This window comes from Ursus arctos, unplaced genomic scaffold (assembly GCF_023065955.2).
Source record: "Ursus arctos isolate Adak ecotype North America unplaced genomic scaffold, UrsArc2.0 scaffold_1, whole genome shotgun sequence".
Classification (NCBI taxonomy): domain Eukaryota; kingdom Metazoa; phylum Chordata; class Mammalia; order Carnivora; family Ursidae; genus Ursus; species Ursus arctos.
Genome location: NW_026622763.1, coordinates 88,951,483 through 88,975,299, shown reverse-complemented (window position 1 = coordinate 88,975,299; position 23,817 = coordinate 88,951,483). Strand labels below are relative to the sequence as shown.

Sequence of the window (23,817 nt, the reverse complement as noted above, 5' to 3'; positions counted from 1 at the left end):
ACCCACATTCAGCCATTTATACCTTTAATATTACCTTTGCAAAACAAAGGGAGGCAGTGACTGTTTATGGGGGTGCAGAAGATATTGGAGACTGGGTACTATGGGCTTTGGGACACCAGGGAAGGAGTCAGAACTCGGGGAAGGAATGAGGTCTGGGGAAACAAAGCATTTTGCTGTTTTCTTATTTTAAGAAAGGAAACCTCACCAAGCCAGAGAGGAAAGGAGACTCAGGTAGAAATGGAAAAGAATGGGAAATTACGGAAGAAGTGTTTTGAACACAAGCACACATTCTCTGTGAGACCGCTACGTAGGCAGGAATGAAATGATAAACTGTTAACTATTGGGGGTAAATCTCTCCATTTTGTTTTCTTTTCTTTTTTAGGATTTGCTGATATGTCAGAGGCTGGGCCAAAGGGTGTCTCTTCTTCATGAGAACACCACCATAGCTCAGTACACAGGGAAGCGGTGCTCCCCTCCCACCTGCTTAAGGAAAACCACCTACACGCAGTTGACTAATGTAAGGACTAAAAGGCTTAAGTAAAAAGAGAAAGAGTCAGCCCTTAGCCATGATTTCCCAAACCCACCTTTCTGCTGGTAAGAAGCTAGCGCCGTTTGATCAGCATAGTTGTGACTGCAGCTGGGGGATCCGACAGAGGACGCTGCCTCTGGGGGAGGACTGAGAAACTCACCAATGACGTGCCATAGTTCTGGACAAGACGGCGTCCCAAGGGCCGCAATCCTCACCAAGATACCAGGTCAGGTGGAAATCTATTTTCCAGAAACTTCAAAGCACGTGCATAATACTGAGATCAATAAAGACCACAAAACAAGTAATACACCGATGAGAAAATAAGAGGGATTCTTTATAAACGTGTATGGAATCGAAATTCTCCCTTACATATGTATATATTCATTCCAGAGAATTAGGAGATTCACTTCCACATAACCTACAGGGACCATCTCCAGAGCTTCCCATTCCCGTTGAATGGCCTCCTCTGGATAGAACTCCCAGCGTGACAGCGATGGCAACTCTCACAGATTCCCCGCACAGCCACGACCTAGATCAAGTCCAGCTGTGAACGAGAAGAACATTTTTAGAAGGGAACCAACTCTAGACCACTGCTTCTCTGGTGGGAGACAGTTTAATGACAACGGTTCTCTTCACCGGTGGCGTAGCTGGACTTGTACACTGAGTCACTGCTAACTACTGTTGGCGTTAAATACCAGGTATCATTTCAACACCAAGAACTTCGCCACAAAAAGACCAAAAGTGTTTACTGGGATCAGCTGTCACGTGAAGCTTACAGGCAGGAAGTCTCCACACATGAAAGACGGATACTGAGCCAACACTTACCCAGCCTTCCAGGCATCCAGACGTAGTGTGAGGAGGTCCAGAAACCCCCAAATGCCTATCAGCCGATTTTGTTTACATTAAGTTAATTGAGAACATTCAAGAATTAGGCTTCTGAAAGGCTGTTTTTATTTGTCAACCCACACAAATTGCATGTTGTATTGCTTATCTGGGTTGAGAGCAATTTCAGTAAATTATGACATTTTGCTACTAAAGGAATGGCCTCGCCAGCTCTTTTCAGTCCTTCACAGGAGAGGATTAAACTGAACGAACAATGTGAGACCAGAGAGTACGGGAATTTCCATTATGAAATTACCTATCTGATTAAATTTACAATGGCAATAAATAATAGTGGAGGGAGCTTCTGGTGTGTCAGCAATTAAAACTCAAATAAGAAACACGTCTACGATAAGCAGCGCTGTGGCTGTATTTACAGCTCGGGCCATTTCGATCTGGAGAGCACCTGGTATATGTTAAAAGCACTTACTAAATCATCCACGTCACCACCTTCTGCAAATACGGCTGCTGTGTCTTCACTTGGATTTTCTTTAGGGGCCAGAAACTGTGAACAGAAAGTCAGGGACACCACAATGACACTTTTGCCCCTTTGGATGGAGAGCACGGTCTGCTGGCAGCGCCACAGGCAGATCTAAGGAGGCTTGCTTCACAAAGTCTCACTGCAGTGGTCCCAAACAAACATCATCTGGACGCACACTCCTTGCTCCGGCCCCGGAAGAGAGGACTGATCTTGAAGTTGAACGGCCCACATTCAGCAGTCACCAAGAGAAAGTTCTTGTGAAGAGGGAGGAAACGACATGGCTTGCCAAGGCAGTGACCCCACGGAAGGTTCCATGTCCGGAGCAGAGGACACCCGATATTCCCGTTTCTATTTCCACAGGGGATATGTGTGCTCATTAGGGTTAAGAAAAGAACCCGACTGCCCAAACCAGTATGTCTTGGTCTCTCCTGAAAGGAGCATAAGAATCAAGCGTTTGAACTCAACAATTAGAATCTCATTCCTCAACTCTACGGAGGACAAAAGGAAGACTTCCTGTAAATGATGTGAAACACAAAAATGGGTGAGCTTGGGAGGCTGGGCAATTCCTTTTCTGGAAATCCTTCAACAGTGTTAGAAAACGTCTGAAAATGAAAGGAGGATTAGAAAGCTCCTAGTGCATGCCTCTCCTCGGCATTAGTATTCTAGACTCGGGGCATCTAAAAGGCAGATGCACAGAAAAGCAAAGGCCTTGAACTGAAGTCTGCAAGGATCTAGGGATGAAATTCAGATTTTAAAAGGGTACTGGGTGCCCTCGAAAATCATCTGAACACCCCGCTCTCTGTCCTGTCCCTCTAGGGAACAGCAGCGGGGACTCCTTTCCTCACGGCATGAGGAAGCTGCGTCCAAGAGCTAGGTTTTGCCCACCACTCATCTAACACCAGAAGGCGACCCATCTTCTGGTATGGTACGTACTTGAAATGGCAGCAGAGCCAAGCCTGCAGGAGTGTTTTTAAAGGGGGAGATGGAAGGTGGGCCATCCCTCTCCCTGTCAGCATTCCTCAGGGTCTGTGTCCACTGAGCATGCACACATGGAGCGAGCCTTCCAGCCCCTTCTGTTCTCCCGCGGCTGCCTCCACCCAGGATAGAAAGGTATTGTTCTACTTCTCTCACTACCTCACCATGAAAACATGGCAAGAACTGCTTTCCCTATACATTCCTGTTATGGTACAATGGACACCACTGACGCCCCTGAAACGTAAGATTTACAAATAGGCTAAAATAGGTCTTTTTGACAAACCATGTACTAAAGTCACTCTTAAACATTAGGCTGTGTGCAGCAAGTCTCAGGAAGCCAATGCTGCAGGTCCTTCCACCCGTGTCCAGAAACTCACGCACACAGGTAACGAGAGGCAACAGGGGAGGCTGCACTGGCAGAACTGCAACGGTAGACGTGGCCATGACAGTTTGCCTGTGACTCAGCTTCCCTCCTGGACTTCGTTTTCCCTCAGTCAAAACCACTTCACCATTCATTAACTTCAGTTTTGACTGAGAGAGTAAGGAATTTATCTTCTTCTAAGGACATTTATGGATCTCTCCATAGCCCCCTGTTGACCTTAAATTGGACCACGCCCAATGCTAGGACTCAATGGTATGAGAGACCAGAAACGCTAGCAAGGGGCGGGGGGGGGGGGGGGGGGGGGCGGTGACACGACAGTCTGCAACAGAACTGTAACGGAGCTTCTGTAGCACTAATTCTATGTCTTTACGTTGGCTGATTATTAATAACGACATCTGAGGGCCAAGTACAGATAAATTATTCACACGTGTATCTGCATGTGGTGTATATCTAAGGATTAAACTCTGCCCTACCCTGGATTCCAAGATATCTAGGATTACCCCAGATTATGATTCTATCATTAAAAGTGGTTTTTCCTTTGTTCTTCTCCTCTTCTACTCATTCCATGAACCTGCACGACTTTCCCTACACTAGAAATGCACTTGGCTCAAAGGTAAGACCTACCCAGGTTGGGTGAAAAGAATTAGAAGTAGAGCTGCGTCTTGCCAGAAACCTCTGCAGGGCCACAAATGATGAGCACCTTCCAAAGACCAAGGAACCCCCGGGCTCAGCAGTGCGGCATCCACGACACCCTCTTTCACCCTTAGTAAGCGGCTGCGTGGCAGGCACTTCCGAATCTAGGAAACCCCTGATGTTCTCTGGCACACGGCCCCCAAGTCCGCCCGCTCCTCACCCGCACAGCCCCTTTCACAGTGCGATTACCAGATAAATGAGGGCAGGGCTGTCTGCCCAGTGTGACCACGCTACATACAATGAAACACAAATGGCACATCTTGGCAGTGAGGCCAAGTTCCCAGGAAGAGAGCAGCAGCACAAGCAAACTTTCACTTCCATCAAGTGCTAAACATCTGCAAGTGATTTTCCTGACAGATCTGCTTCATACTTCTGCGTAAGCAAATGATGGCTAAGAGCTGGGCCATCATCCATTATCTCCCCAAAGCCCCAGGCAAGGCTGATCCCTTCCACATATCACTCCTCTTCATCAGAGTTTTTAACTGCAAGTAATTTGCAGGCTGTGCAGTGTGACGGGAAGCTAGAGATATGGCACAGAATCCAATGATTGGCCTGCTTTCTCCATAAAAGCAACAGATCCTCCGAAAGCAGCAGGAAGGGGCAGGAGCCAACTCTCATCTTTTCTTGGGTTCTTTCCCTCTGCAATGCTCAGAAGCCGAGAACAAACAGAAAGGACACTTGAGTGACACACTCCTCCTTCCTCAAACCACCAGGATTTACTTGGGGATACCAAGAAAGAGTGTCCTTACTTGGAGAGCTTTATGAAATGGATAAACTATTACTTTGCAAGCACACTGAAATACAATTATGGCCACAAGCAGAGAAATGGAGTCAATAACGCCTGTATAGAAACTTCCAGTCTAATCTCTCCATAAGACTAAACACTAACAATCAGCTTGTGCTCAGACCCTTACCAATCCCTGAATTAAAATCACATGGCTTCCACTAGGCTGACTCCAACACTATCAGAGGATTCCAAAGACTCATCCATAATTCAGACATATAAAAGCATCAGGAAAAACAAGTCTGTTTGCATGTATTTTGTCTAAAAGGACATATGTCTAAGTTCAATGTGCCCTGTATCTTATATCGTGCCATAAAGGCAATATCGCACAGCAGAGAAATCCTACAACCTAACGTGGGAGAACAGAACCCTAACCTTAGCTCTGTTAGTCCCTCAGTAACCCTGGACAAGCCGCATGACCTTTCTATAACTAACAAACTGAGACTACTGCTACTACTCACCTTGTCTATCTCGTGGGGTTGTAGCGAGTCTCAGATGAAATAAAGTATGCAAACTTGCTTTGTCATATTGTAGGTTGTATGTTCTACCTCCTAGGAAAATACCCAATACATGTCCACCAAGTGATATGTATAAGAATACCCATAGCATTTTTAGGGGCACCTGGGTGGCTAAGTTAGTTAAGCATCTGATTCTTGATTTCGGCTCAGGTCATGATCTCAGCGTCATGGGATTGAGCCCCATGTCACGCTCGGTGCTCAGCATGGAGTCTGCTTGAGAGTCTCTCTCTCCCTCCCCCTCTGGCCCTCCCCTGCTCTTTCTCCCTCTAAAACAGATGAATCTTAAAAAAAATGAAAGAGTATTCAGAGCATTTTTAGTCATAATTCCCAAAGTGTGGGGACAATGAAATGCCCGTTGTCAGGAGAATGGATAGATCGTGGTGATGTCAGTACAAGGGAGCACCACATAGCTACAGGGAAGAAGGACAACTCTAAATCACGGATGAATCGAAAGGTTCAGGACAGGCAAAACTACTAAGTGACAGGTGTCAGAAGAGCCGTAACCTCGGGGGCCAGGGGTTTCTGACTGGGAAGGGCACCGGGAAGCTTCCGGAGTGATGTAAATGTCCTGTATTTTGATCTGGGTGGCGGGCGCCCATATATGTGAACATATAAGACTTCATCGGGCTGCGCATTTAAGATCTGTGCATTTATTGTATGTCTAACCTCAACAGAAATTTTAAAATAGTGTATTAAAAGCATCAAGCTCTAAACAAATATGAGGTAAAATTGTGGTACTTTCCTTATTTCTTTTCTTTGAATTAGCGCACAGAACCGCTCCACCAGAGATTTAAGGCAGAGAAGGAAAGCGGGAAAGAGCAAAGGAAAATATCATGGGGTCAACGGGGGACAGTAGTTAAAGAAAACTGTTCTCAAGAAATGATTCTTAAACCTTATCTTGTAATGCTTCCCAAGACTTTGGAGATCTTTTATAAACTCACACACAGACAACTGGGTGCACTCTTGTAAGATGGACCTCGAGCATCTTTCCCGTATGTAGATGTGACTGGTGGCATTCTAAGGTGGAGGCGTGGAGAGGTGGTGCCGTGGTGTGGCAGGAGGAGGACTGTCCTAGGACTCCAGGGGTTTTGGTTTAGTCAATTCTGCTGGCCATGAACTTGCCAGGAGACACTGAGCAAGTCAACGTCACCTCTCTAGGCTGAGTCTGTAAAATGGCCAGACTGCTAAACTCCTATCGCCTATGAGGCTTAGGAGGAAAATCAATGTCAACAATAATGAAGGCCAGATTAGGCAGCTAGCAGGAAAACAAGTGCTAAGAAGATACACCCCCTCCCCCAGTTCCTATCAAATGATTAAGATACAGCCTGGCCCCTTGGAATCCTGTCAGGTACAATACTGCAAAGCCACAGGGAGAAGTCCTCTTTCCCCTCTGCGCTCTTACTACGGAGTAAAAGGAATGGAGGACCGGGGGTCAGTCCTAGAATAGGACTCCTGGCCAGGGACTTACTAAGAGATCTCAACCATGCTATTTCACTTCTCGGGGCCCTAAATTTCTTCATCCATAAAATAAGGAGTTTGGACTAGATTAGTGTTTTTCAGTTGTGCTCCTTAAGGTCCCGAGGGTTCTTCCGAGTTCCCTGTGCACAGGTAATGCCAGGCTGCCGCACCCGCCAAGCAGCACCACACTTCTCTGTGCCAAAGATCAGGCTTCCCTGCGAGCTTCAGTTTTAACAATAAAAACTCCAGTAGAAGGTCATCAGAATTCTTTCCAGCTGAATGAAATTATATACAACTTAAGCCACTTCCTCTGCCTTAGTTAAGGACCTGGCTTGTTTTAATTCTTCTAACCCAGGGCTTCCCAGCATCATCATCCACATTTTGGGCCAGATAGTTCTCTGACAGGGGGGCTGTTCTGTTTCCCAACATCCTTGGCCTCTGGTCACTAGAAGTCAGTAGCAGCCCCTCCCCCTGTGGTAACCACCAAAATGACTCCAGCCCATGCCAAATGTCTCCCGGGGAGGAAAATCATTCCTGGGGGAGAATCACTGTTCTGACCCTAACACAGGTTAGCAAGAAGAAACTTAGTTAAAAAAGAAAAAAAAGTCTTGGATGGAGATAAACTTCAAATGAAGAATCAGCCTCTCCTAACCTTCCACAAGTCCAGGTGTTTTACTGATGGTGGCCTGAGGTGAAGACCCTCCCAGACGCTCCTGGAACATGCCAGGATTAGCCACACGCCACCCGCCCACCCCAGCGCCATGCCCTGAGAAGAGGACACGAGACTCTATGGAGCATCGAGCGCTACTGGGTACGTCTAACAGTAACAAACAGAAACAGAAACAGAAAAAGTGAAGTGAAAGAGCTGACAGGTTACAGTGACAATAAAAATAAACGTGAAAGAGGGATCACGTTCATGTCCAGGCTTCAAAATGAAATGAGAGCAGTCAGCGAATTTAAAAGAAAGTGGCTATTTAAACTTATGTTGTGGAAGAACTTTCTATTTCTGTAGCAGGACTGACTTACCTAGATTTCTCAGAGTCATAAAATCTACACTTTTTGAGAATACACCAGAGAGCAACGGCTCTCCTTAAGAGGTGCAAGTGTAAAGTTATGATTTAATTTTCATTTGAAATGGACACGCCTGAATAATTATTTCCTTTCAAATCATCATTAAATAAAAATAATTCGACAGCTTGCTAACTTCAGAGAACTTATGTAAGTGTCTCAGAAGACTTGAAATGGGCTGTGAGCACTGCTCTTCAACCTTTGATCACAGTCAGGTTTCCTTAATGGATTATATGGGGCGCGACCACACTCAACACTTCCTTTGACGGCAATATAAATACCATAAATACCGCAGTGCCCCGTCAGAAGAGATGACCCTCCCTGGCCCAGCCGAGGCGTGTCTCTCTCCTGGAAACCACGAGGAGCCAGCTTCTCCGAGCCAGACTCACCCTCACTGATTCTCCCATCATCCCCCATGTGTGCACGTTCTCTTCCACGCTTCTCTCCAAAAACCTACAGGTGCCATTTAAAAACATTTTTAATACAAAGGATTCCATTTCCCCCCTGAAAAACAAAATTAATGTTTTGGGAACAAGAAAGATGGCAAGTTCTCAGAGTTATCTTCGATTACGACCAACTGAAATCAGTTCTGCTGACCCTGGAACCACGCAAGGACACCACCCCAAACCTAGTCATTAACTGGAAGGCCTCTCTGCAGCTGAATGAACACACATTAAGATTCCCCACGATTAGGCTCTGTGCCCTTAAGTTCCAAAGAAGACACTGCCTTTGCAGCACAGAACATGCCTCAGACAATCTGCGAGAAGCACGTCATCCCTTCTTAGATTTCTCTCCTCTCTACTATTCCGGACTCACTTAGCTATGACACCTTTGGTTAAGATGCACTATACTGTGGAGAGGAAAAATACTACCTCTTTTAGATCGCTGCTCTCCTCTTCCTTTCGGAACAGTAACGTACTCACCTCTCAGCTGGATGACAGATTTTTAAAAATGCAATAACGACTGGGGCGCCTGAGTGGTTTAAGCATCAGCCTTTGGCTCAGGTCACGATCTCAGGGTCCTGGGATGGAGCCCCATGTTGGGCTCCTTGCTCATCAGGGAGTCTGCTTCTCCCTCTGAGTCTCCCCCTGCTCGAGCTCTCTCTCTCTCAAATAAATAAAATCTTTAAAAAAAATGCAATAATGACTAAAATTAAATTATGTGCCTTGACTTACTCTACTTGTTTAGCAAAAGCTGACGGATAAGCCTTCATGCTAAGTGATGGTTAATTTTATGTGGTCACCTGGCTTAGGCCACAGTGCCCAGCTGTGGTGCTAAACACTAGTCTGGATGTTGCTGTGAAGGTATTCTGCAGATGTGATGAACATTTACAATCTGCTGGCTTGAAGTAAAGACTACCCTTGGTCATACTGGTAGGCCCCATCCAATCAGTTGAAGGAATCCTGCCTCAGGACTGTAACACAGAAATCTTGCCTGAATTGCCAGCCTATTGGCCTGCCTTTCAAATTTCAGATTTGCCAGTCTCCACAATTTCATGAGCCAATTCTTTAAAATAAATAAATCTCTCCCCAACTCCCCTCTCCCCCAATATATCTATATATATAGTCTGTTGGTTCTGTCTCTCTGGAGAGCACTGAGTGATACACTCTAGTTCCAAGGGGAAATATTATCATGCCATTGTATAAAGTAACAAACAAAAATAAAATCAAGCAGTTAAATGACATCCTCTCGAGTACTGACATATTCATAGTATTGACTGTGGTGGAAGAGGGTACAGACATAGTGGAGCCCCTTCTGAGACAATCACCAGTATGTTAGCATGTGCTTCTAGAATTCCAGGATCTTCCTGAAAGCAGGGACCATATATGTTCTTTAACAAAATGCTTTTGCCAGGCAAAGTACACTTAATACAATTTCTCGTATATTCTAACTTCTTTCCCCCAAAATACTATGGTTTCTGCCAAATGCCTTTTTGAGTTGAAACTGTAAGGCATTTTTAAATTTGGCCTGAATTTAGCCATAAGATAAATACTTCCAGCCTTGTTCCTACCACTCCCTTAACAGATTCCTGTCCACCAGCCCAGACCATGCTCTCCGTGAGCGTGTGTAGTTATGTTTTTGAGTCTCCACTATCTTCCTCTGCAAGCCTGTCGCTAAGTTTCTAGAGGGCAGGAGTGCTGTCTTATTACCCAGCACAGCCCCTAGCAGAGGGCCGGGCTTTAGCACGTGACTGACAGCTGCTGGGCGCTGTGCCAGCAAGGATGGCTCCATCAGGGACTGTAACTGAAGCCCAGTGTTACGAACCATACACTCTTCAGTACTCTATTTAATTTTAACTCTCATCACAAACCTGAGGTATAATGAAAGATCACGAACTCAATAGCCACATATACTTGACTCATAGCTGAATCAGATTCAGACTGGGAGACCTTGGTCTGCTTGTGTCAATACATCAGTTTTTTTTTTTTTACTAAAAACACCTCCAGATGTGCCTTACTCTGGAATACTAGGGTTTCTCTACTTTGCTACACATTATAATCACCTGAGGGGCTTTAAGAATTCAAACCCTGCCCAGGACCCCATTTGGATTACCACAATCTTTGGGGGCGGGGCCTGGTCATCACTACTTCTGAAATAATAGCTCCCCAGCTGACTGAAGTGTGGCCATGGTGAAAATCACTGGGCTACTTGGACTTCACAGCCTTTACCAGAGTCTCGGCTACACTTGCTATGCACTAAGGACTTTAGGAGCTCTAGAGCTAATGACACTGTGGTGTCAAGACTGAGGGAGTTTACAATTTCTCCTGCAAAAACATTGCAGCTGAAGGAAAAGGAATTGGCCAATTGGTCAAATACAGAACGGGTACACTAATTTAGTTACCCTTAAAATTTAAATTTTTCGAGGTGGAATGGGCATCAAGAAAATAATATCTGTTACAATAATTCATCTAAAGATGGTGTTATTCCACAATACCTTTTTGGCTTCCTCGGCTGTGACAGAACTTCCAGGGGCTTCATCTTTGGTGATCAGAGTAATTCCATCTAAAAAGTAATTCACAGAGTGAAATCCCAGTGCAAAGAATCAATCCCAATCGTACCTTCCTCTCCACCACACCTCCTCCCATCTTCACATTAGAGACTTTTAAAACTCCACAGGTGCTCTTCTCTATAAGAAATGGAAGACTGTGAAGGCACTTAACTCACACTGTTCCTTCCATCTTATGTTATCCTGTTTCCTGCTTAGCCTGGGTAAAATAAAGGCCATATCTCAAATGCTACCTACTGCATGAGGTCTTGCCTGATTAAATCTCTCCTTCAGAGTTTTCAGATGACTTTATTTATGCCTTTGAAATTGCTGTCATCGTATCTTACCTTGTATAACTATGTGTACACATTTTCTCTCTCCTAATGGACCATACTTTTCTCAAGGGCCAGGAATCGGTTTTATTCATCTTTCTATTCCCCTCAATGTAGGCATGGCACAAGCTCAGTAAATAAATAACTGAATGACTATGCACTTTGGCCCAAACCCATTAGCTATCCAATATAGGAATCTGCAGACATTTTGACTTCTAGTAATGTTACCGGCTACTGATGGAATGGTAAGAGGCCCAAGGTTGGGAGGACACATGCTTCCACAGTGGTTATATCTATCATTTAGCACGTACATCAATTTTAGCTCAGTGAGAGCAAATCGAGGGTAGAAAATCTACCCTTTAGTTTTCTCTTCTTCCTAAGATTTTCTTCTGCCTCAAATGGCTGATGCATGATACACTTTCAGAAAAGCACATACATTTAACATCCATTTGTACCTAGAAATGGCACAGGTCATGTGTATTCTCTCAATAGGATATAAGCTCTCAGAAAATATGTACCTCGTGTATGTCCTGTAAGTTTCTTGTCAGCAAACAATATGCCAGAGGCAATCAATAAATACCAAAACCAATCTCCTCCATCTACTAGGTCGGCAGCAGAGACACCAGAGTGATTTGAGTAAGCCCCATTCTCCACCTATTCTAATTGCTTTTGCTCCCCAGTGTAGAAGTTAAAGGGCTGAAAAATTAACTGTCAGGGAAATAGTTGCCTGAATGATGAAAAGCTGCCCCTTAGAAGTTGGATAGATAGATATGCATCCTTTTTACGGAGTTTGCACAGAAAGACAGGTTGAAACTAATCTGAGGGCCCTACTTCAAGTGAGAAGTTTCATAATTTTCAACATCATTTTCGTAGGAGGTATTTTTAATAATAATATCTGATACTTGGTTCTGAAAGAAAATCAAGTCAGGTGAAAAAAAACCAGGCAAAGGATATGAAGGAAATCCAACATCAAGCCTAACACTGAAAGAGTGTAGGTTGCCTTCTTTCTAGGTTAAGTTTGCCTTGGTCACTGTGAATAAGCGAGGGCTTGGCCTTGGTGCATGAAGACACTGGTCTGCTAATACGGAAAGCCCAAGCACATGCTCCTGAAAGGGAGCAGGAGGGCAAAATGCGGGTGAGGTTGGTGACGGTGCTGTGGGTCCCACAGGACGGAAGGGTCGAAGAATTTGAGAAAGGGGGCAATGATTGCCCACACAGGTTCTTCCAACAAATGACCATCTTGGAAATGGGTCATGCACCACAGAGTCTAAGACAGGACTTACATGTTTACTTATTATTTATCACTTTTTATTTATGCTCATTACGCAAGACTTTTCGTCACTGGATCCTGAGCATTTCCCAAACCCACACGGAACGTCACAGATTGCCATGTAACACATCCTACAACATAATTTAGATTTAGATTTCGAAAAAATAGCATAAATATTTGGAGAAAATGACAAAAGACACCTTACCCTGAACGACAATTTCCCAGAAATGATTTAACTGTTTCATTTCCACTTTCTCTCGAAGGGCTTTCAGGAAATCGTTAAAGCGCTGCTCTTCTGAAAACTGGCGGCATGTGGGGGGCAGGGGGGCGTGAGATCAGAGCAAATACAGAAACAAGTCACTCCCAGGACAAAGGGCTACATATACTGAATCCACCACGATTTATAAGAAAAACATATAATGTCCTTCTTTGGTAAATGGGAGATCTGGTCTGGCATTTCAAATTTCAGCTTGGTTTGCTGGGAACCAGAAATCCTTCCATCTGTGGAAGGTAAACAACTGCTCAGAGCCACACCGTGGCCGGGTGCTGTGCTTTTTAACCTTCAGTACAAAGTCACACAAAAATAGAAGAGTTTCATGAATCCTCAATATACCCATCACCCAGCTTCAACACCTGCCAACTCAGCCAGTCTTGCCCACCTCTACCCTGACCTTCTCTCACAACTCTGGGATTGTTTGGAAGCAAATATTAAACATATTATGTCATCTATAAATATTTTGCTATGCAATATCTAAAATACAGAGAGGGACTTTAAAAAAATACCAAAAAATCAGTAATAATTCCTTAATAGGAGTAAATGACAAGTCGGTATTCACATTTTCCCAATTATAAAACCCTTTTTTTAGTGTGTGTGTGTGTTGTATGGTTTTGCAGTTAGAGAAGCTCTCTACATTAAGAGTGGCTGATATGTCTCTAAGAGTCTCTTCTGATGCTCTTCCATCTCTCCCTTGCTTTTTAAAAACTTTTATTTTAAAAAATCGAGTGACCTGGTACTTTCAAGGACAGTTGGCGACAACAGGGCACAAAAGTGTTATCTGGGTGCTCCGTCTAGCTGGGGGCAGTGCTTAAAAAAGCAATACACTTTCATTACCTTTTCCCATCCTACCAGATCCTTCTTCACCTGGGGCGTCCTTAGTCTTATACTGACTCTACTTTGCCCATATTTTGTCTTTTATCTATAGGGCATCTGGATCACCTACTTCTGAATCTTCTAATTTCAACAATTTTCTCATTTTCTTATCATTCTTTGTAAGAGCCTACGCAATTCAAGAATTAATCTGTTCACTCGCCAATACTATTAAGCCAATACTTAATAGGCACCCGCATGAGAACATACACTACAACTGTGCCTACTTTAAAAATATACTTTCTAATTTAAACTTGCTCACTCTTGCCTTGAGTTTATGTATAAAAGCCTAGAAATAATTTGGAAGATTTTCACAGTGTTTTCTTAAAATTCCTAATAAAACAAACAAAACCTACACAAAAAGTGGGGTGTGGTGCTGAGTAATTAATTTTCAGCATTCTTAATTTTTCCTGGCATTCCAGATCCCTACTCCCATCTTCATAAAATCCTTCTCAATAATTAGACCCATATATATTTTCCCCCAATTTCTTTAAAATAGTTAGTTGGTGAGTGGGTCACCAGAGGTTACAATGGAAATTTCCCTCGTACCCTAAATAGGAATCACGCAGCCAGAGCTATAATGTAATAAAAAGCTAACTCCCAGGGACGAAGCATCCCACTCAACCCACCCTTCTTTAAGTCCCCTCAGAGATGACAGTAATAGTAAGAAGACTTAGTCATTTCGGCATCTCTTGGCAAACACTGCTATTCACAGTGAGAACAATGATTTCCAAAGCCCATGCTTACTTGTGGGGTGCTGCATGTCTCCCCTGTGATGGTGGCTAACCATTTAGGAAGAGGAAGAGGCTAGGACAGTGTTACCTGAATGGCTTCTTTCCGGAAGACTGTGATGCAGTCCATGCTCTTCATAAAATACGGCGTTTCATTAGTATCCAGAAACTGTTCAATGCAATTTATTAGCTGGCGACTCGCTAGAACATAAGACAACACGTTTATTTCCCTTGTTTTGAGTGACGTTGGTAAGAGAGAGCACATGATTTATGTGCCTGTAAGTATGTATTATGGTTCACAAGCCTCATGGTCAGTATGCACAAAAGCTATTCTTCTTTGAGAGGGGGCGGGTGGGAAGGGCAGGTGAGATGCAAAATGCTGATTCCAAAAGTCTGTATTTGAAAAGTCTGGGTAATATTTACTGATATGTCAAGAAATGAAATTTAATTTCTACAATGCTTAGAATTATACTAAATGTTCCTTATGGGACTAAGACCAAATGGTTTTTTTAAAAAAATTGTGGTTGCTTTTTATTTTCCCCCCAGAATTTAGGGGCCATTTGGGTAATTCCAAACTGTCTTTCCTGATATAGTCACAGAAAATAGAGCCTCTAGTCCCTCCCTTAGTCCCACTCATGACCAACGTCAAACAGTGCCAGACAGAGGAAAGTAATGAGCCAGGGACACCACACCTTCTACCAATCACAGGTCAAATTAGAAAAGACCAGCCCTTGCCTTAATTTAATAATATCCCTTTAGAATGAGGATTCATTGCTATATATCTTCTGCCCTTGAACCTGAATATTTTCTGTTGCTCAGTACTCTATAAGCCATGAATACTTAATATACAATAACTGTCAGCAAGCAATGTCATAAATTCTACAGAAAGAGGAAATATATTAATAATGTTACTGTTTCTAAGATACATAGCAAGTTGAGGCTGCCTCACAAATATTTTTCAGTATGAGAAAAAGCAGAGGAAAATAGAAACATCAAGTCATCAGGGAATGTAAGTCACTGAGCAGGTTGAAACTGACCCTTACGACTGATATAGAACAAACCAAGGAGATGTACACATTCATGGCATAAAGGTTCACTCTCACTTGTGCCCTGAAACCACTCACTCGCTGGCCGGGTGGGCAATTTATGCGGAATGGTCAAGGTGAGGCCACAATCACGGCCTCATCTGAGCGTTGTAATAGTTAAGAACGGCCACGTGCACAATGCTAATGAAACTACTTTCAAGGCTTGCCTACAAAGGCTTGAGGCCACTAACTGAATCACAGTGACCTGAGCACTGCTCAATGCCTTATGAAAGAGGAAACTCAGTGCCATCCACTTCATCAACTTACTTCCTAAGGATCCTACAGCCTGTGGAAAGGATTTAAAAAACTGGACAAAGCGGGACACCCGGGTGGCTCAGTCAGTTGAGCACCCAATTTGTAGATTTCAGTTCAGGCCATGGTCTCAGGGTTGTGAGATGGAGCCCTGTGTTGGGCTCTGCGCTCAGTACAGAGTCTGCTTGGGATTCTCTCTCACCCTTTGCCCCTCCCCCTACTCGCATGCTTGCTCTCTAAATAAATCTTAAAAAAAAAAAAAACTGGACAAAATGTTTCCTAATATAATCATTTTGCAGCAAGAGAAAAATACCCCCAGTAACTATTCATCTCTCCCACCAACTAGGAGATTATGATCTCCATTATAATAAAGCATTTATTAGCAAACCTGAGGGATTAAAGAAACACTTCCTTGCAATTTCTGAAATCCTTACCAATGTATCCTGCAGTGGTGAATTACTACCCAACAATTCAAAGGAGAGAAAGGATGTGTGGATGGGTCTTTTTAAACAAGGTAAATAACACAACTCTGATTAGTAGGCAGAGCGGAAAACCAAGAAGCTCAAAGCAATGGAAGCTGTCTGCTTTCTCACCTTGGAGAGGTGAGAGGACAGAGGGTTTGATGGTGTGCCTACACCACTTACAGCAGCCTGCTCGCTCTGATGAGGCGGGCGGAAAGTCACTCAGTTACGTATCTAGCCACAAACAAGAGCCTTCACAGGCCATGGGTAGTAATCCCAGAGATGCAGCGTTCCTCATTTCTTTCAAATGAGAGTGAGGAACCTCAGTGAGCTACGATGTAAATGTTTCTCTTTATGCAGTGATTATTTCCACTACTTTGACCTAGTATATATTTACTGTGTGACTGCTGCAGGGAAGACTGTGGAGTGTGTTCTGTGGAAGACATGAACTTGAAGATAAAGTCCTTGCCTTTGAGGAGTTTACAGGAGTTTACAAGGGGAGGGGCACCTGGGTGGCTCAGTTGTTAAGCATCTGCCTTCGGCTCAGGGCATGGTCCCAGGGTCCTGGGATCGAGCCCCGCATCAGGCTCCTCCCCTGGGAGCCTGCTTCTTCCTCTCCCACTCCCCCTGTTGCATTCCCTCTCTCGCTGGCTGTCTCTCTGTCAAATAAATAAATAAAATCTTAAAAAAAAAAAAAGGAGTTTACAAGAGGATGTAACACACACACAAAAGTAGTATTAGGAGGTAGATGTGAAGAGAATTATGACTGGTATGGAAATTTATCAGCTGATGTGAATTTTTAAAAATCTCTAGTGACTGATTGTAAGACATTTTCATGAATTAACGTGGCTTTTTCTCTGGGCAATGAAAAATAGAATTTGGCCATCATAGAGCAGAAAACAGAATGAGCAAAAGTATGAAGAGAGGTGGGAAAGCACAGGGTATGTCTGAAGAGAAGCAAATGGTCCAGCACATGGAGTCCAGACAGGAGGAGGGGAAGGAGGAGGGAGAATCAGCTAGGGGAAGGTTGGAGGGGAGGTTGTCCAAGGAGACAACAGTCTGTGTGAGGGTCCTGCGGCAGGACAGAGCTTGGCTCCAGAGCAACTGCAGGGGAGAAGGGTTGAAGACCAAGCCTTTGAGGAACTGCAACATTCAGAGCTCGGAGAGAGGAAAGGGAGCTGACAAAGTTGCCAATAAGGAGTGGTGACAGAGACAGGCAAAAACCAGGAGGGTACGGCGCCGTAGATGCTAAGAGATGAAAGAGGAGAGCTGTCTGCTGTGTCCAAACTGTGACATAAAGACTGCAAGGAAGAGAGTATAAAAAGCACAAGGGATTAGGTACTGAAGCTTAGGGAGTCCTTAAACCCAGGAGCCCATATATCAACTACATAGGGACTGAACTGCTTTGCAAAAAACAGTTCCCTGACCCATCTTATCTTGACATGTGATGGAACACACACACACACACACACACACACACACAGTTGTCATCTTACAGAGAAAAGTCTTCAGGAGACTAAAATAAAGCAACGGCAAAAGTCAATAATCCATTTGCAGTAATGATACAGGAAAGAAGGGATATAAAGAGAAGGGGTCTCAACATCTACTTTCTATTTAAGAATGAAGTTCTTATGTATTTGTGGGCCTATTTGGATTGAGTTTTCTTATTTACATGTTAGACTGTCTGTCTTTTTCTCCGGGAAGTTCAGGAACACAGAGAGATAAACATATCCAAACTTGCAATAAATCCAATGAATACGAAGAACCAGATTTTGCCCTTCCAGGAATCAACAGTTACGTGGCCTGTGCATCTGGCCCATGATTCTGAATTCTGTCGGTCTATCCAGACTATTTTGTGGTTCACTGACTATCATGAACCATTTAAAACCAGCAAATAGCTGTGATGGATGATGCTTTAATATACTGAATATCACAATGGGATGTGGACAAGACTGCCCTTCCAAAGTTTCGTGGCACTTCACATTTTCCTGCCATTTTTAATAAAAGTAAAATGCAGAAATGGCGGGGGCGCCTGGGTGGCGCAGTTGTTAAGCGTCTGCTTTCGGCTCAGGGCGTGATCCCGGCGTTATGGGATCGAGCCCCACATCAGGCTCCTCTGCTATGAGCCTGCTTCTTCCTCTCCCACTCCCCTGCTGTGTTCCCTCTCTCGCTGGCTGTCTATCTCTGTCGAATAAATAAATAAAATCTTTTAAAAAATGCAGAAATGGCAGACAAAAATAATATCCTACTTTGGCTGGATGATGCCTTTGAAGCCCCTGTCCCCCTGCCCCACATGAGGGAAATGTGGATCATCAGGGGGCTCGTCTCTGCTTCTACATCAATTATAGGGTATGGAATGGCCTGTCAGTTTTCATACTTAGTAAATCACAGCCCCAATTATAATTCACCAAAATGCTTTTCAGAATTAGTCAGAGGCTCAATAATACCCATTAGTAGCTAATATAAAAGATGGCCATTGAAAGGGCCATCCATCTTAGGCAAGGGCCGTCATTTATTTTAAGGAGTCTTCAAAATCAAAATGGTCTAAATTCTGAGGCTTTATATGGGCATTATATATTAGCCCAGCATCTTACAGATGTACAGACTGTTGGTACACAAAATTAGTCTCAATAATACTTCAGTATTAACATTAAAAAAGCAACCCAGACACAAAAGTGTTAGGTCTGGGAAAAATGGCAGATTTTTTTGTTTAATCTGAAATGTATGTTCTCCGTCTCTAGAGAAAATATTCAACACCACCGAAAATCCCCGAAAATGAATCACCTCTCTTCTTAATGTACAGTCACAAGGACCAAAACACCGGGGGCCATGTGCTTGTCCACTTCTGACTTGACATTTGCTCACTACCTCTGTTCTCTGCAAAGATGTCTCCAGCAGCATGAAAGGAAGTCATTTATTGTGGGTTTTTCCCCTTCATCGGACAGAGCCAAAACAGCAGTGGGCTCACTCACCTGTCACACATTATGTATAAAGGGCTGTAAACCATCTCCAATGATTTTGCTCAACCCAGGCATCATTTTAATTCTTCTCACTATCTCAATGCCTCCTGTGAACTCTACTTACAAGGGGTGCATATTTTACAGAAGTACAGATTCACACAACGACAGTGGCATCTTCACAAAACAAACTTAAAAAGTGACGACATAAATTAGGCATTTACATAAGTATATGGTCAGCCTAATAATTAAGAGAATAGAATAATAATATCTATTGGCAAACAAAACTCAAAAGCAAGTAGTCCAGTCTGCCACCAATTAAATGCACACATAAAAACAATCACCATTTTAAGCCAGAAACTTATAAGAAACATTTGCCTGATAAGAAAATGAGTCTGTGTTTTAATACAGGCAGCTAGAACAGAAACGATCACCAACAGGCTTATGGCTCTTTACTACAGGATATAAATTGGTCATTGTGGGTAGAGGCTGTGTATCTATCCGTCCGGGTCCAACCAGAGGAACAGAAATCACTCTGAGTATTTAACAACGGAAGTGTAATGCAGGCAAATGTTACACAGGTAATGAAAGCGACTGAGGATGGTGCTGTAACCAGAGATCAGGCACAGCAAGAAGACCTCAGCACCCCTTGGCAGTGCAGGGTAGGGGGTAGAAAAGAGAAGAGGGAGGCGTAACTACTGGAGATCAGGGGCCTGTCGACAACTAGAGTCCCAGGGGCCTGGGAGCTGAAGTCATGGAGGACTAGAGATGCCTAACACAGATAGGGAGGAAGAAATATCCCAGCTTCTCCTTCCCTCCTTGCCTCCTACCAATTTCCTGCTAGGGTCTCCTGTTGGCTGAACCCTGTAGGAAGCCAGTAGTCACAGGAGGCTGGGAAATATAACCTGCAGGGTCTAGCTGTGTCCCATTCTCCTCTCCACCCCCCCCCATCTATGCACACAGGGGAAGGGTGAGGAGTGGATCTAGGGGCCATTTGACACGGTGTTACTATGAACCCATAGAGGTGGATGCCCCATTTTATGCACTGGGTATACCCTGGAGACACAAAATCAACAAAGTATTCTTTAAGTAATAAGGGAAGATAAATGGATAGGTTTTCTTCTTTCCTTCTTTCTAGTAAGAGAGAATCAATGAAATTCAATAGAAAGTTATTGAAAAGGTTCATAAGCATTTATTTGAAGCTCTTCCCAGCCAATTACATATATATATTTAATTTTATATTATATATATATATATATATATATATATATATATATATGGGGCACCTGGGTGGCTTAGTTGGTTAGGCGTCTGCCTTTGGCTCAGGTCACGATCCCAGGGTCCTGGGATGGAGCCCCGTGTTGGGCTTCCTACTCAGCAGGGAGTCTGTTTCTCCCTCTGCCTCTACCCTCCTGCCCTCGCTCATGCTCTCTCTCTCTCTCTTGTGCTCTTTCTCTCAAATAAAAATTTAAAAAATACATATATTTAAAGCATACTTCTACAAAACCAGAATTATGTTAAAAAGAGACAGAGAGAGAGAGAGAGATTTTCACATCTACTTGAAACATCTTTAGAGCTACATACGTCTCCCTTTACTTCAGTTTTGACACTGTGAAACCCAGCACATGGCGGCCACACAACTGTGTGGACCATGATGACAAACCGGAGGAACCGGAAGTGACTGAACCCTTCCCCCCGCGGTGTTTCTCTTTCACAGAAGTCAAAGGGTCTTCTGAAAATGGAAGTACAAAAAAAGGTATCCTAAATGTTTTCCTCTACATGACAAAAGATGTGCTGACTTATTTCTGACATGTCCTTTCTGCTTCTATTTCCAAAGAGGCTGGATCTAAGACCCCAGGCAGAATTTGCCCTCAATGTTTGTGCTCATCGGCCTGGCAGGGATGGTATTCCTGGGTTTAGTTTTGCGGTTTTTAATGAAATATTTTTGTTGGGGAAAAAGAAATCATTGGGTGGCAACAAAAGAAACAATTCGGAAAAAAGCATAAGCTTTACGAACCTGTAAATGCCGTTCAAATGTCTTATTTTTAAGCAGCTGAACTGTGAAGTAGACACAGCTCGGTCCTGCTCTTTGCCTCTTCCCTGATCTTCCCCCTTTTAGAAACTGTTCTGCGAGATGATTTGCCCCAGAATCTCTTACTGAGCAGACAGAAGAAGTTGCCTGCCTCCCTTCTGAGAACAGAAACAGACCACCACAGCCACAGCATCGCTCTTGACCAGTGGCACAGGAAACTGAACGAAGGTATATAAAATGTGGACCACGTCAACAATGTAGATACAGCCCTGGCCGGTTTTTTAAATTATTTTCTTACCAATAACTAAAAAACTCAATTAAAACCTCACCATTTAAGCTCCACAAGTTCAGTCACAGCCCATTTTTTCATGCTTAACGATTTTCTCATTAAATGCAGTAATTTCTTACAAATTGCACTAATAAAAGTAAGTCCTGCTGGGTGTTTTCCCCCCCTTTAAATGCTGCCTTTTCATTGATGTGTTAAATTAAAACCCCAGGCACAAGGAACAGAGTAAATGCAAAGTCTTTATTGTCAGACTCCATTCCTGCAGACTCTGAGATCCCTCTCGTTTTATTTTTGTTTTTATTTGAGCTAACTGTGAGTCCTGCTTTATAGCCACAGGAAGGTCTCTGGGTCTTAGCTCACTCTAGAAAAAAGGTGATAGTGTGAGCTAATGAGAAACTAGAAAAATGGCATCCAGCAAGCCCACTAGTGATAAGCTCACTTTATGTAAGAGAACATTACAATAAATCTTTTTCATTCTGGATGAATAACATTTCTCATCTTAAATAACTTCAGTGCAAGACCAGGTCTGTTCCTGAGTCAGCTGCAAAATTTTAAGTTTCCTGGTCAAAGGGTGGGTTCCATGGCATTCTATGGTCTTTTTCTTTTTTATTAACAACATTCAGTTTAACCATTAAAAACCCACTGAACATGTCCCACAAAACCTGAAGGTTATCAATGAATATTTACAGATTTACAGGGCACACAGCAGTTTGCTAAAGATCAAAGAATGTCCCTTTTTTTTTTTTTTTTTGTAGTATAACTAATTTCCCCAATCCAGAATGGAGTGCATTTAAAGCCCAAAATTGGGACATGATGCTAACATAAGAAAGAAGCCAAAGGAAGACTTTTTCATCAAATGAAGTGACTTCTTTGGCTCCTTTATGTAATGTATATGCCATATGCTTGGAAGTATGTGTTAGGTGTAGGGCTAGGGAGTAGAGAAAGAGGGTCCCCACAATTTTCTAACTCTAAAACTTGGTGAAGCTTTCTAAAATAAAAGTGATATAGAAGCATTAATAACCTTACCATGTAGACTTGATCCCATTCCAGATGGGCAGTAGGAGGGAGGCAGAATGCAAGATGACAGTGTTTGGTACTGTAGCAATTTTACAGTATCTGTCTAGCTTCATACCAGAGTGGATGTCATCAACCTAATGCAGGAAGTAAGCAGAAGGAACCAAGTAGCCATAGTAACAGTGCAGCCAAGAGGAAACACTCTGGAACAGGAGACCAATCTGGCAATGGGATCCAATTAAAAGTTGGTAATTGAATGGAACTGAAATTCATGTATCAGTTGAAGAGATACAGTGAGTGGTGAGTCAGGCTCCACAGAAAGAAGAGAGAGGCAGGCGGCTACGGCTTGAATGTGCTTTTGTGGACGATGGGGGGGTTGGGGGGATGGCACAGTGTCTTACAATGCTGTAAGAATCTCAATCACTCTTAAAAGGACATGTCAAGTACCAGAAAATTTAAAACAACTACGTTTCATGTGGTAAATCTTCCTAAAAATTGATAAATAATGATGCCCTGTGTTGATATGGCATCCTTCCTTCAGATCCTTCTTTTTTTTCAATTTTTCCCTCTTTTTCGATTTTGTGAAGAAAGTTTTATAATATTTTAGAGCTCAAAATATCGAGATATTACTTTTCTCTACTTCTTCGATGCGGTAAGATTTATGAATTGATCCGAAGAACTTGAGAATTAATTCTGCTGTAATTCAAAAATTCAAATTGTTATTCTCAAACACTGCTTCGTTAAAGTCAACAATAGAAACAAAAAAGTTACTTAGTCAGTAGTACTCAGAGAACACAGAAACAGATGGAGATTATTTGTTCCAGTGATGTCAGACTAACCGCAGCATCTCTGATAATGTATCACACTACAGTAAAACTACTACTGGGCACAGGTATCCCAGGATACACTGGCTCTTAAATTACAAGCACCTCTTTAGAGTGGGATTTGGGGGTGAGAAAAAAGAATGAGCATTCTTTGTGGAAGGAACATCACTAGCAAATATACAGAGGCAGGCAAGCCAATTACCCAAGCCAAGGGTATTAGCAGGAATACTCTTTGGTCTGAGTACAGAGTTCACAGAGGGGGCCTGTCGAACATGGGTCTGCAATGGCAGAGAGGAACCAGGCTGTGGAAAGCCTTGAAATGGGGGACTAATTTTAAAGACATGGGGAGTGATTCAAAAGGGCTAACGCTTAATCAAACCTGTGCTATAAGAAGCTAAATCTGGGGGCTCCTGGCTGGCTCAGTCAGTGGAGTGTGCAACTCTTGATCTCAGGGTTGTGAGTTTGTTGGGTGTGTAGAGATTACGTAAAAATAAAATTTAAAAAAAAAAGGAAGCTAAATCTGTACCAACATATGGGATGAGTTGAACAAGAAGAACTTTGAAGATAATTAATATAGGATGCTATAACTGTCCAATGGTGAAGTAATGAAAGCTTGAATTAGGATACTGGTAGTTAGGAAGGAAAGGAAGAGACAGATCCAGAAAATGATCAG

General features: G+C 43.2%; 1 protein-coding gene across 3 annotated transcripts in view; it reads right to left on the bottom strand.

Moving 5' to 3' along the window:
• Positions 1-836: 836 nt before the first annotated feature.
• XRCC5 (X-ray repair cross complementing 5) overlaps positions 837-23,817 on the bottom strand; it is a 90,181-nt gene continuing 67,200 nt past the window's right edge. For all 3 annotated transcript variants that reach the window (XM_026491997.4, XM_044381189.3, XM_044381188.3), the window contains 5 exons: positions 14,325-14,434; positions 12,561-12,657; positions 10,703-10,770; positions 1,839-1,913; positions 837-1,073 (listed from right to left, as the gene is read on the bottom strand). In XM_026491997.4, the coding sequence (XP_026347782.2) occupies positions 1,059-1,073; positions 1,839-1,913; positions 10,703-10,770; positions 12,561-12,657; positions 14,325-14,434 (365 nt within the window). In that variant the 3' untranslated portion in view covers positions 837-1,058. The remainder of the gene's footprint in view (positions 1,074-1,838; positions 1,914-10,702; positions 10,771-12,560; positions 12,658-14,324; positions 14,435-23,817) is intronic.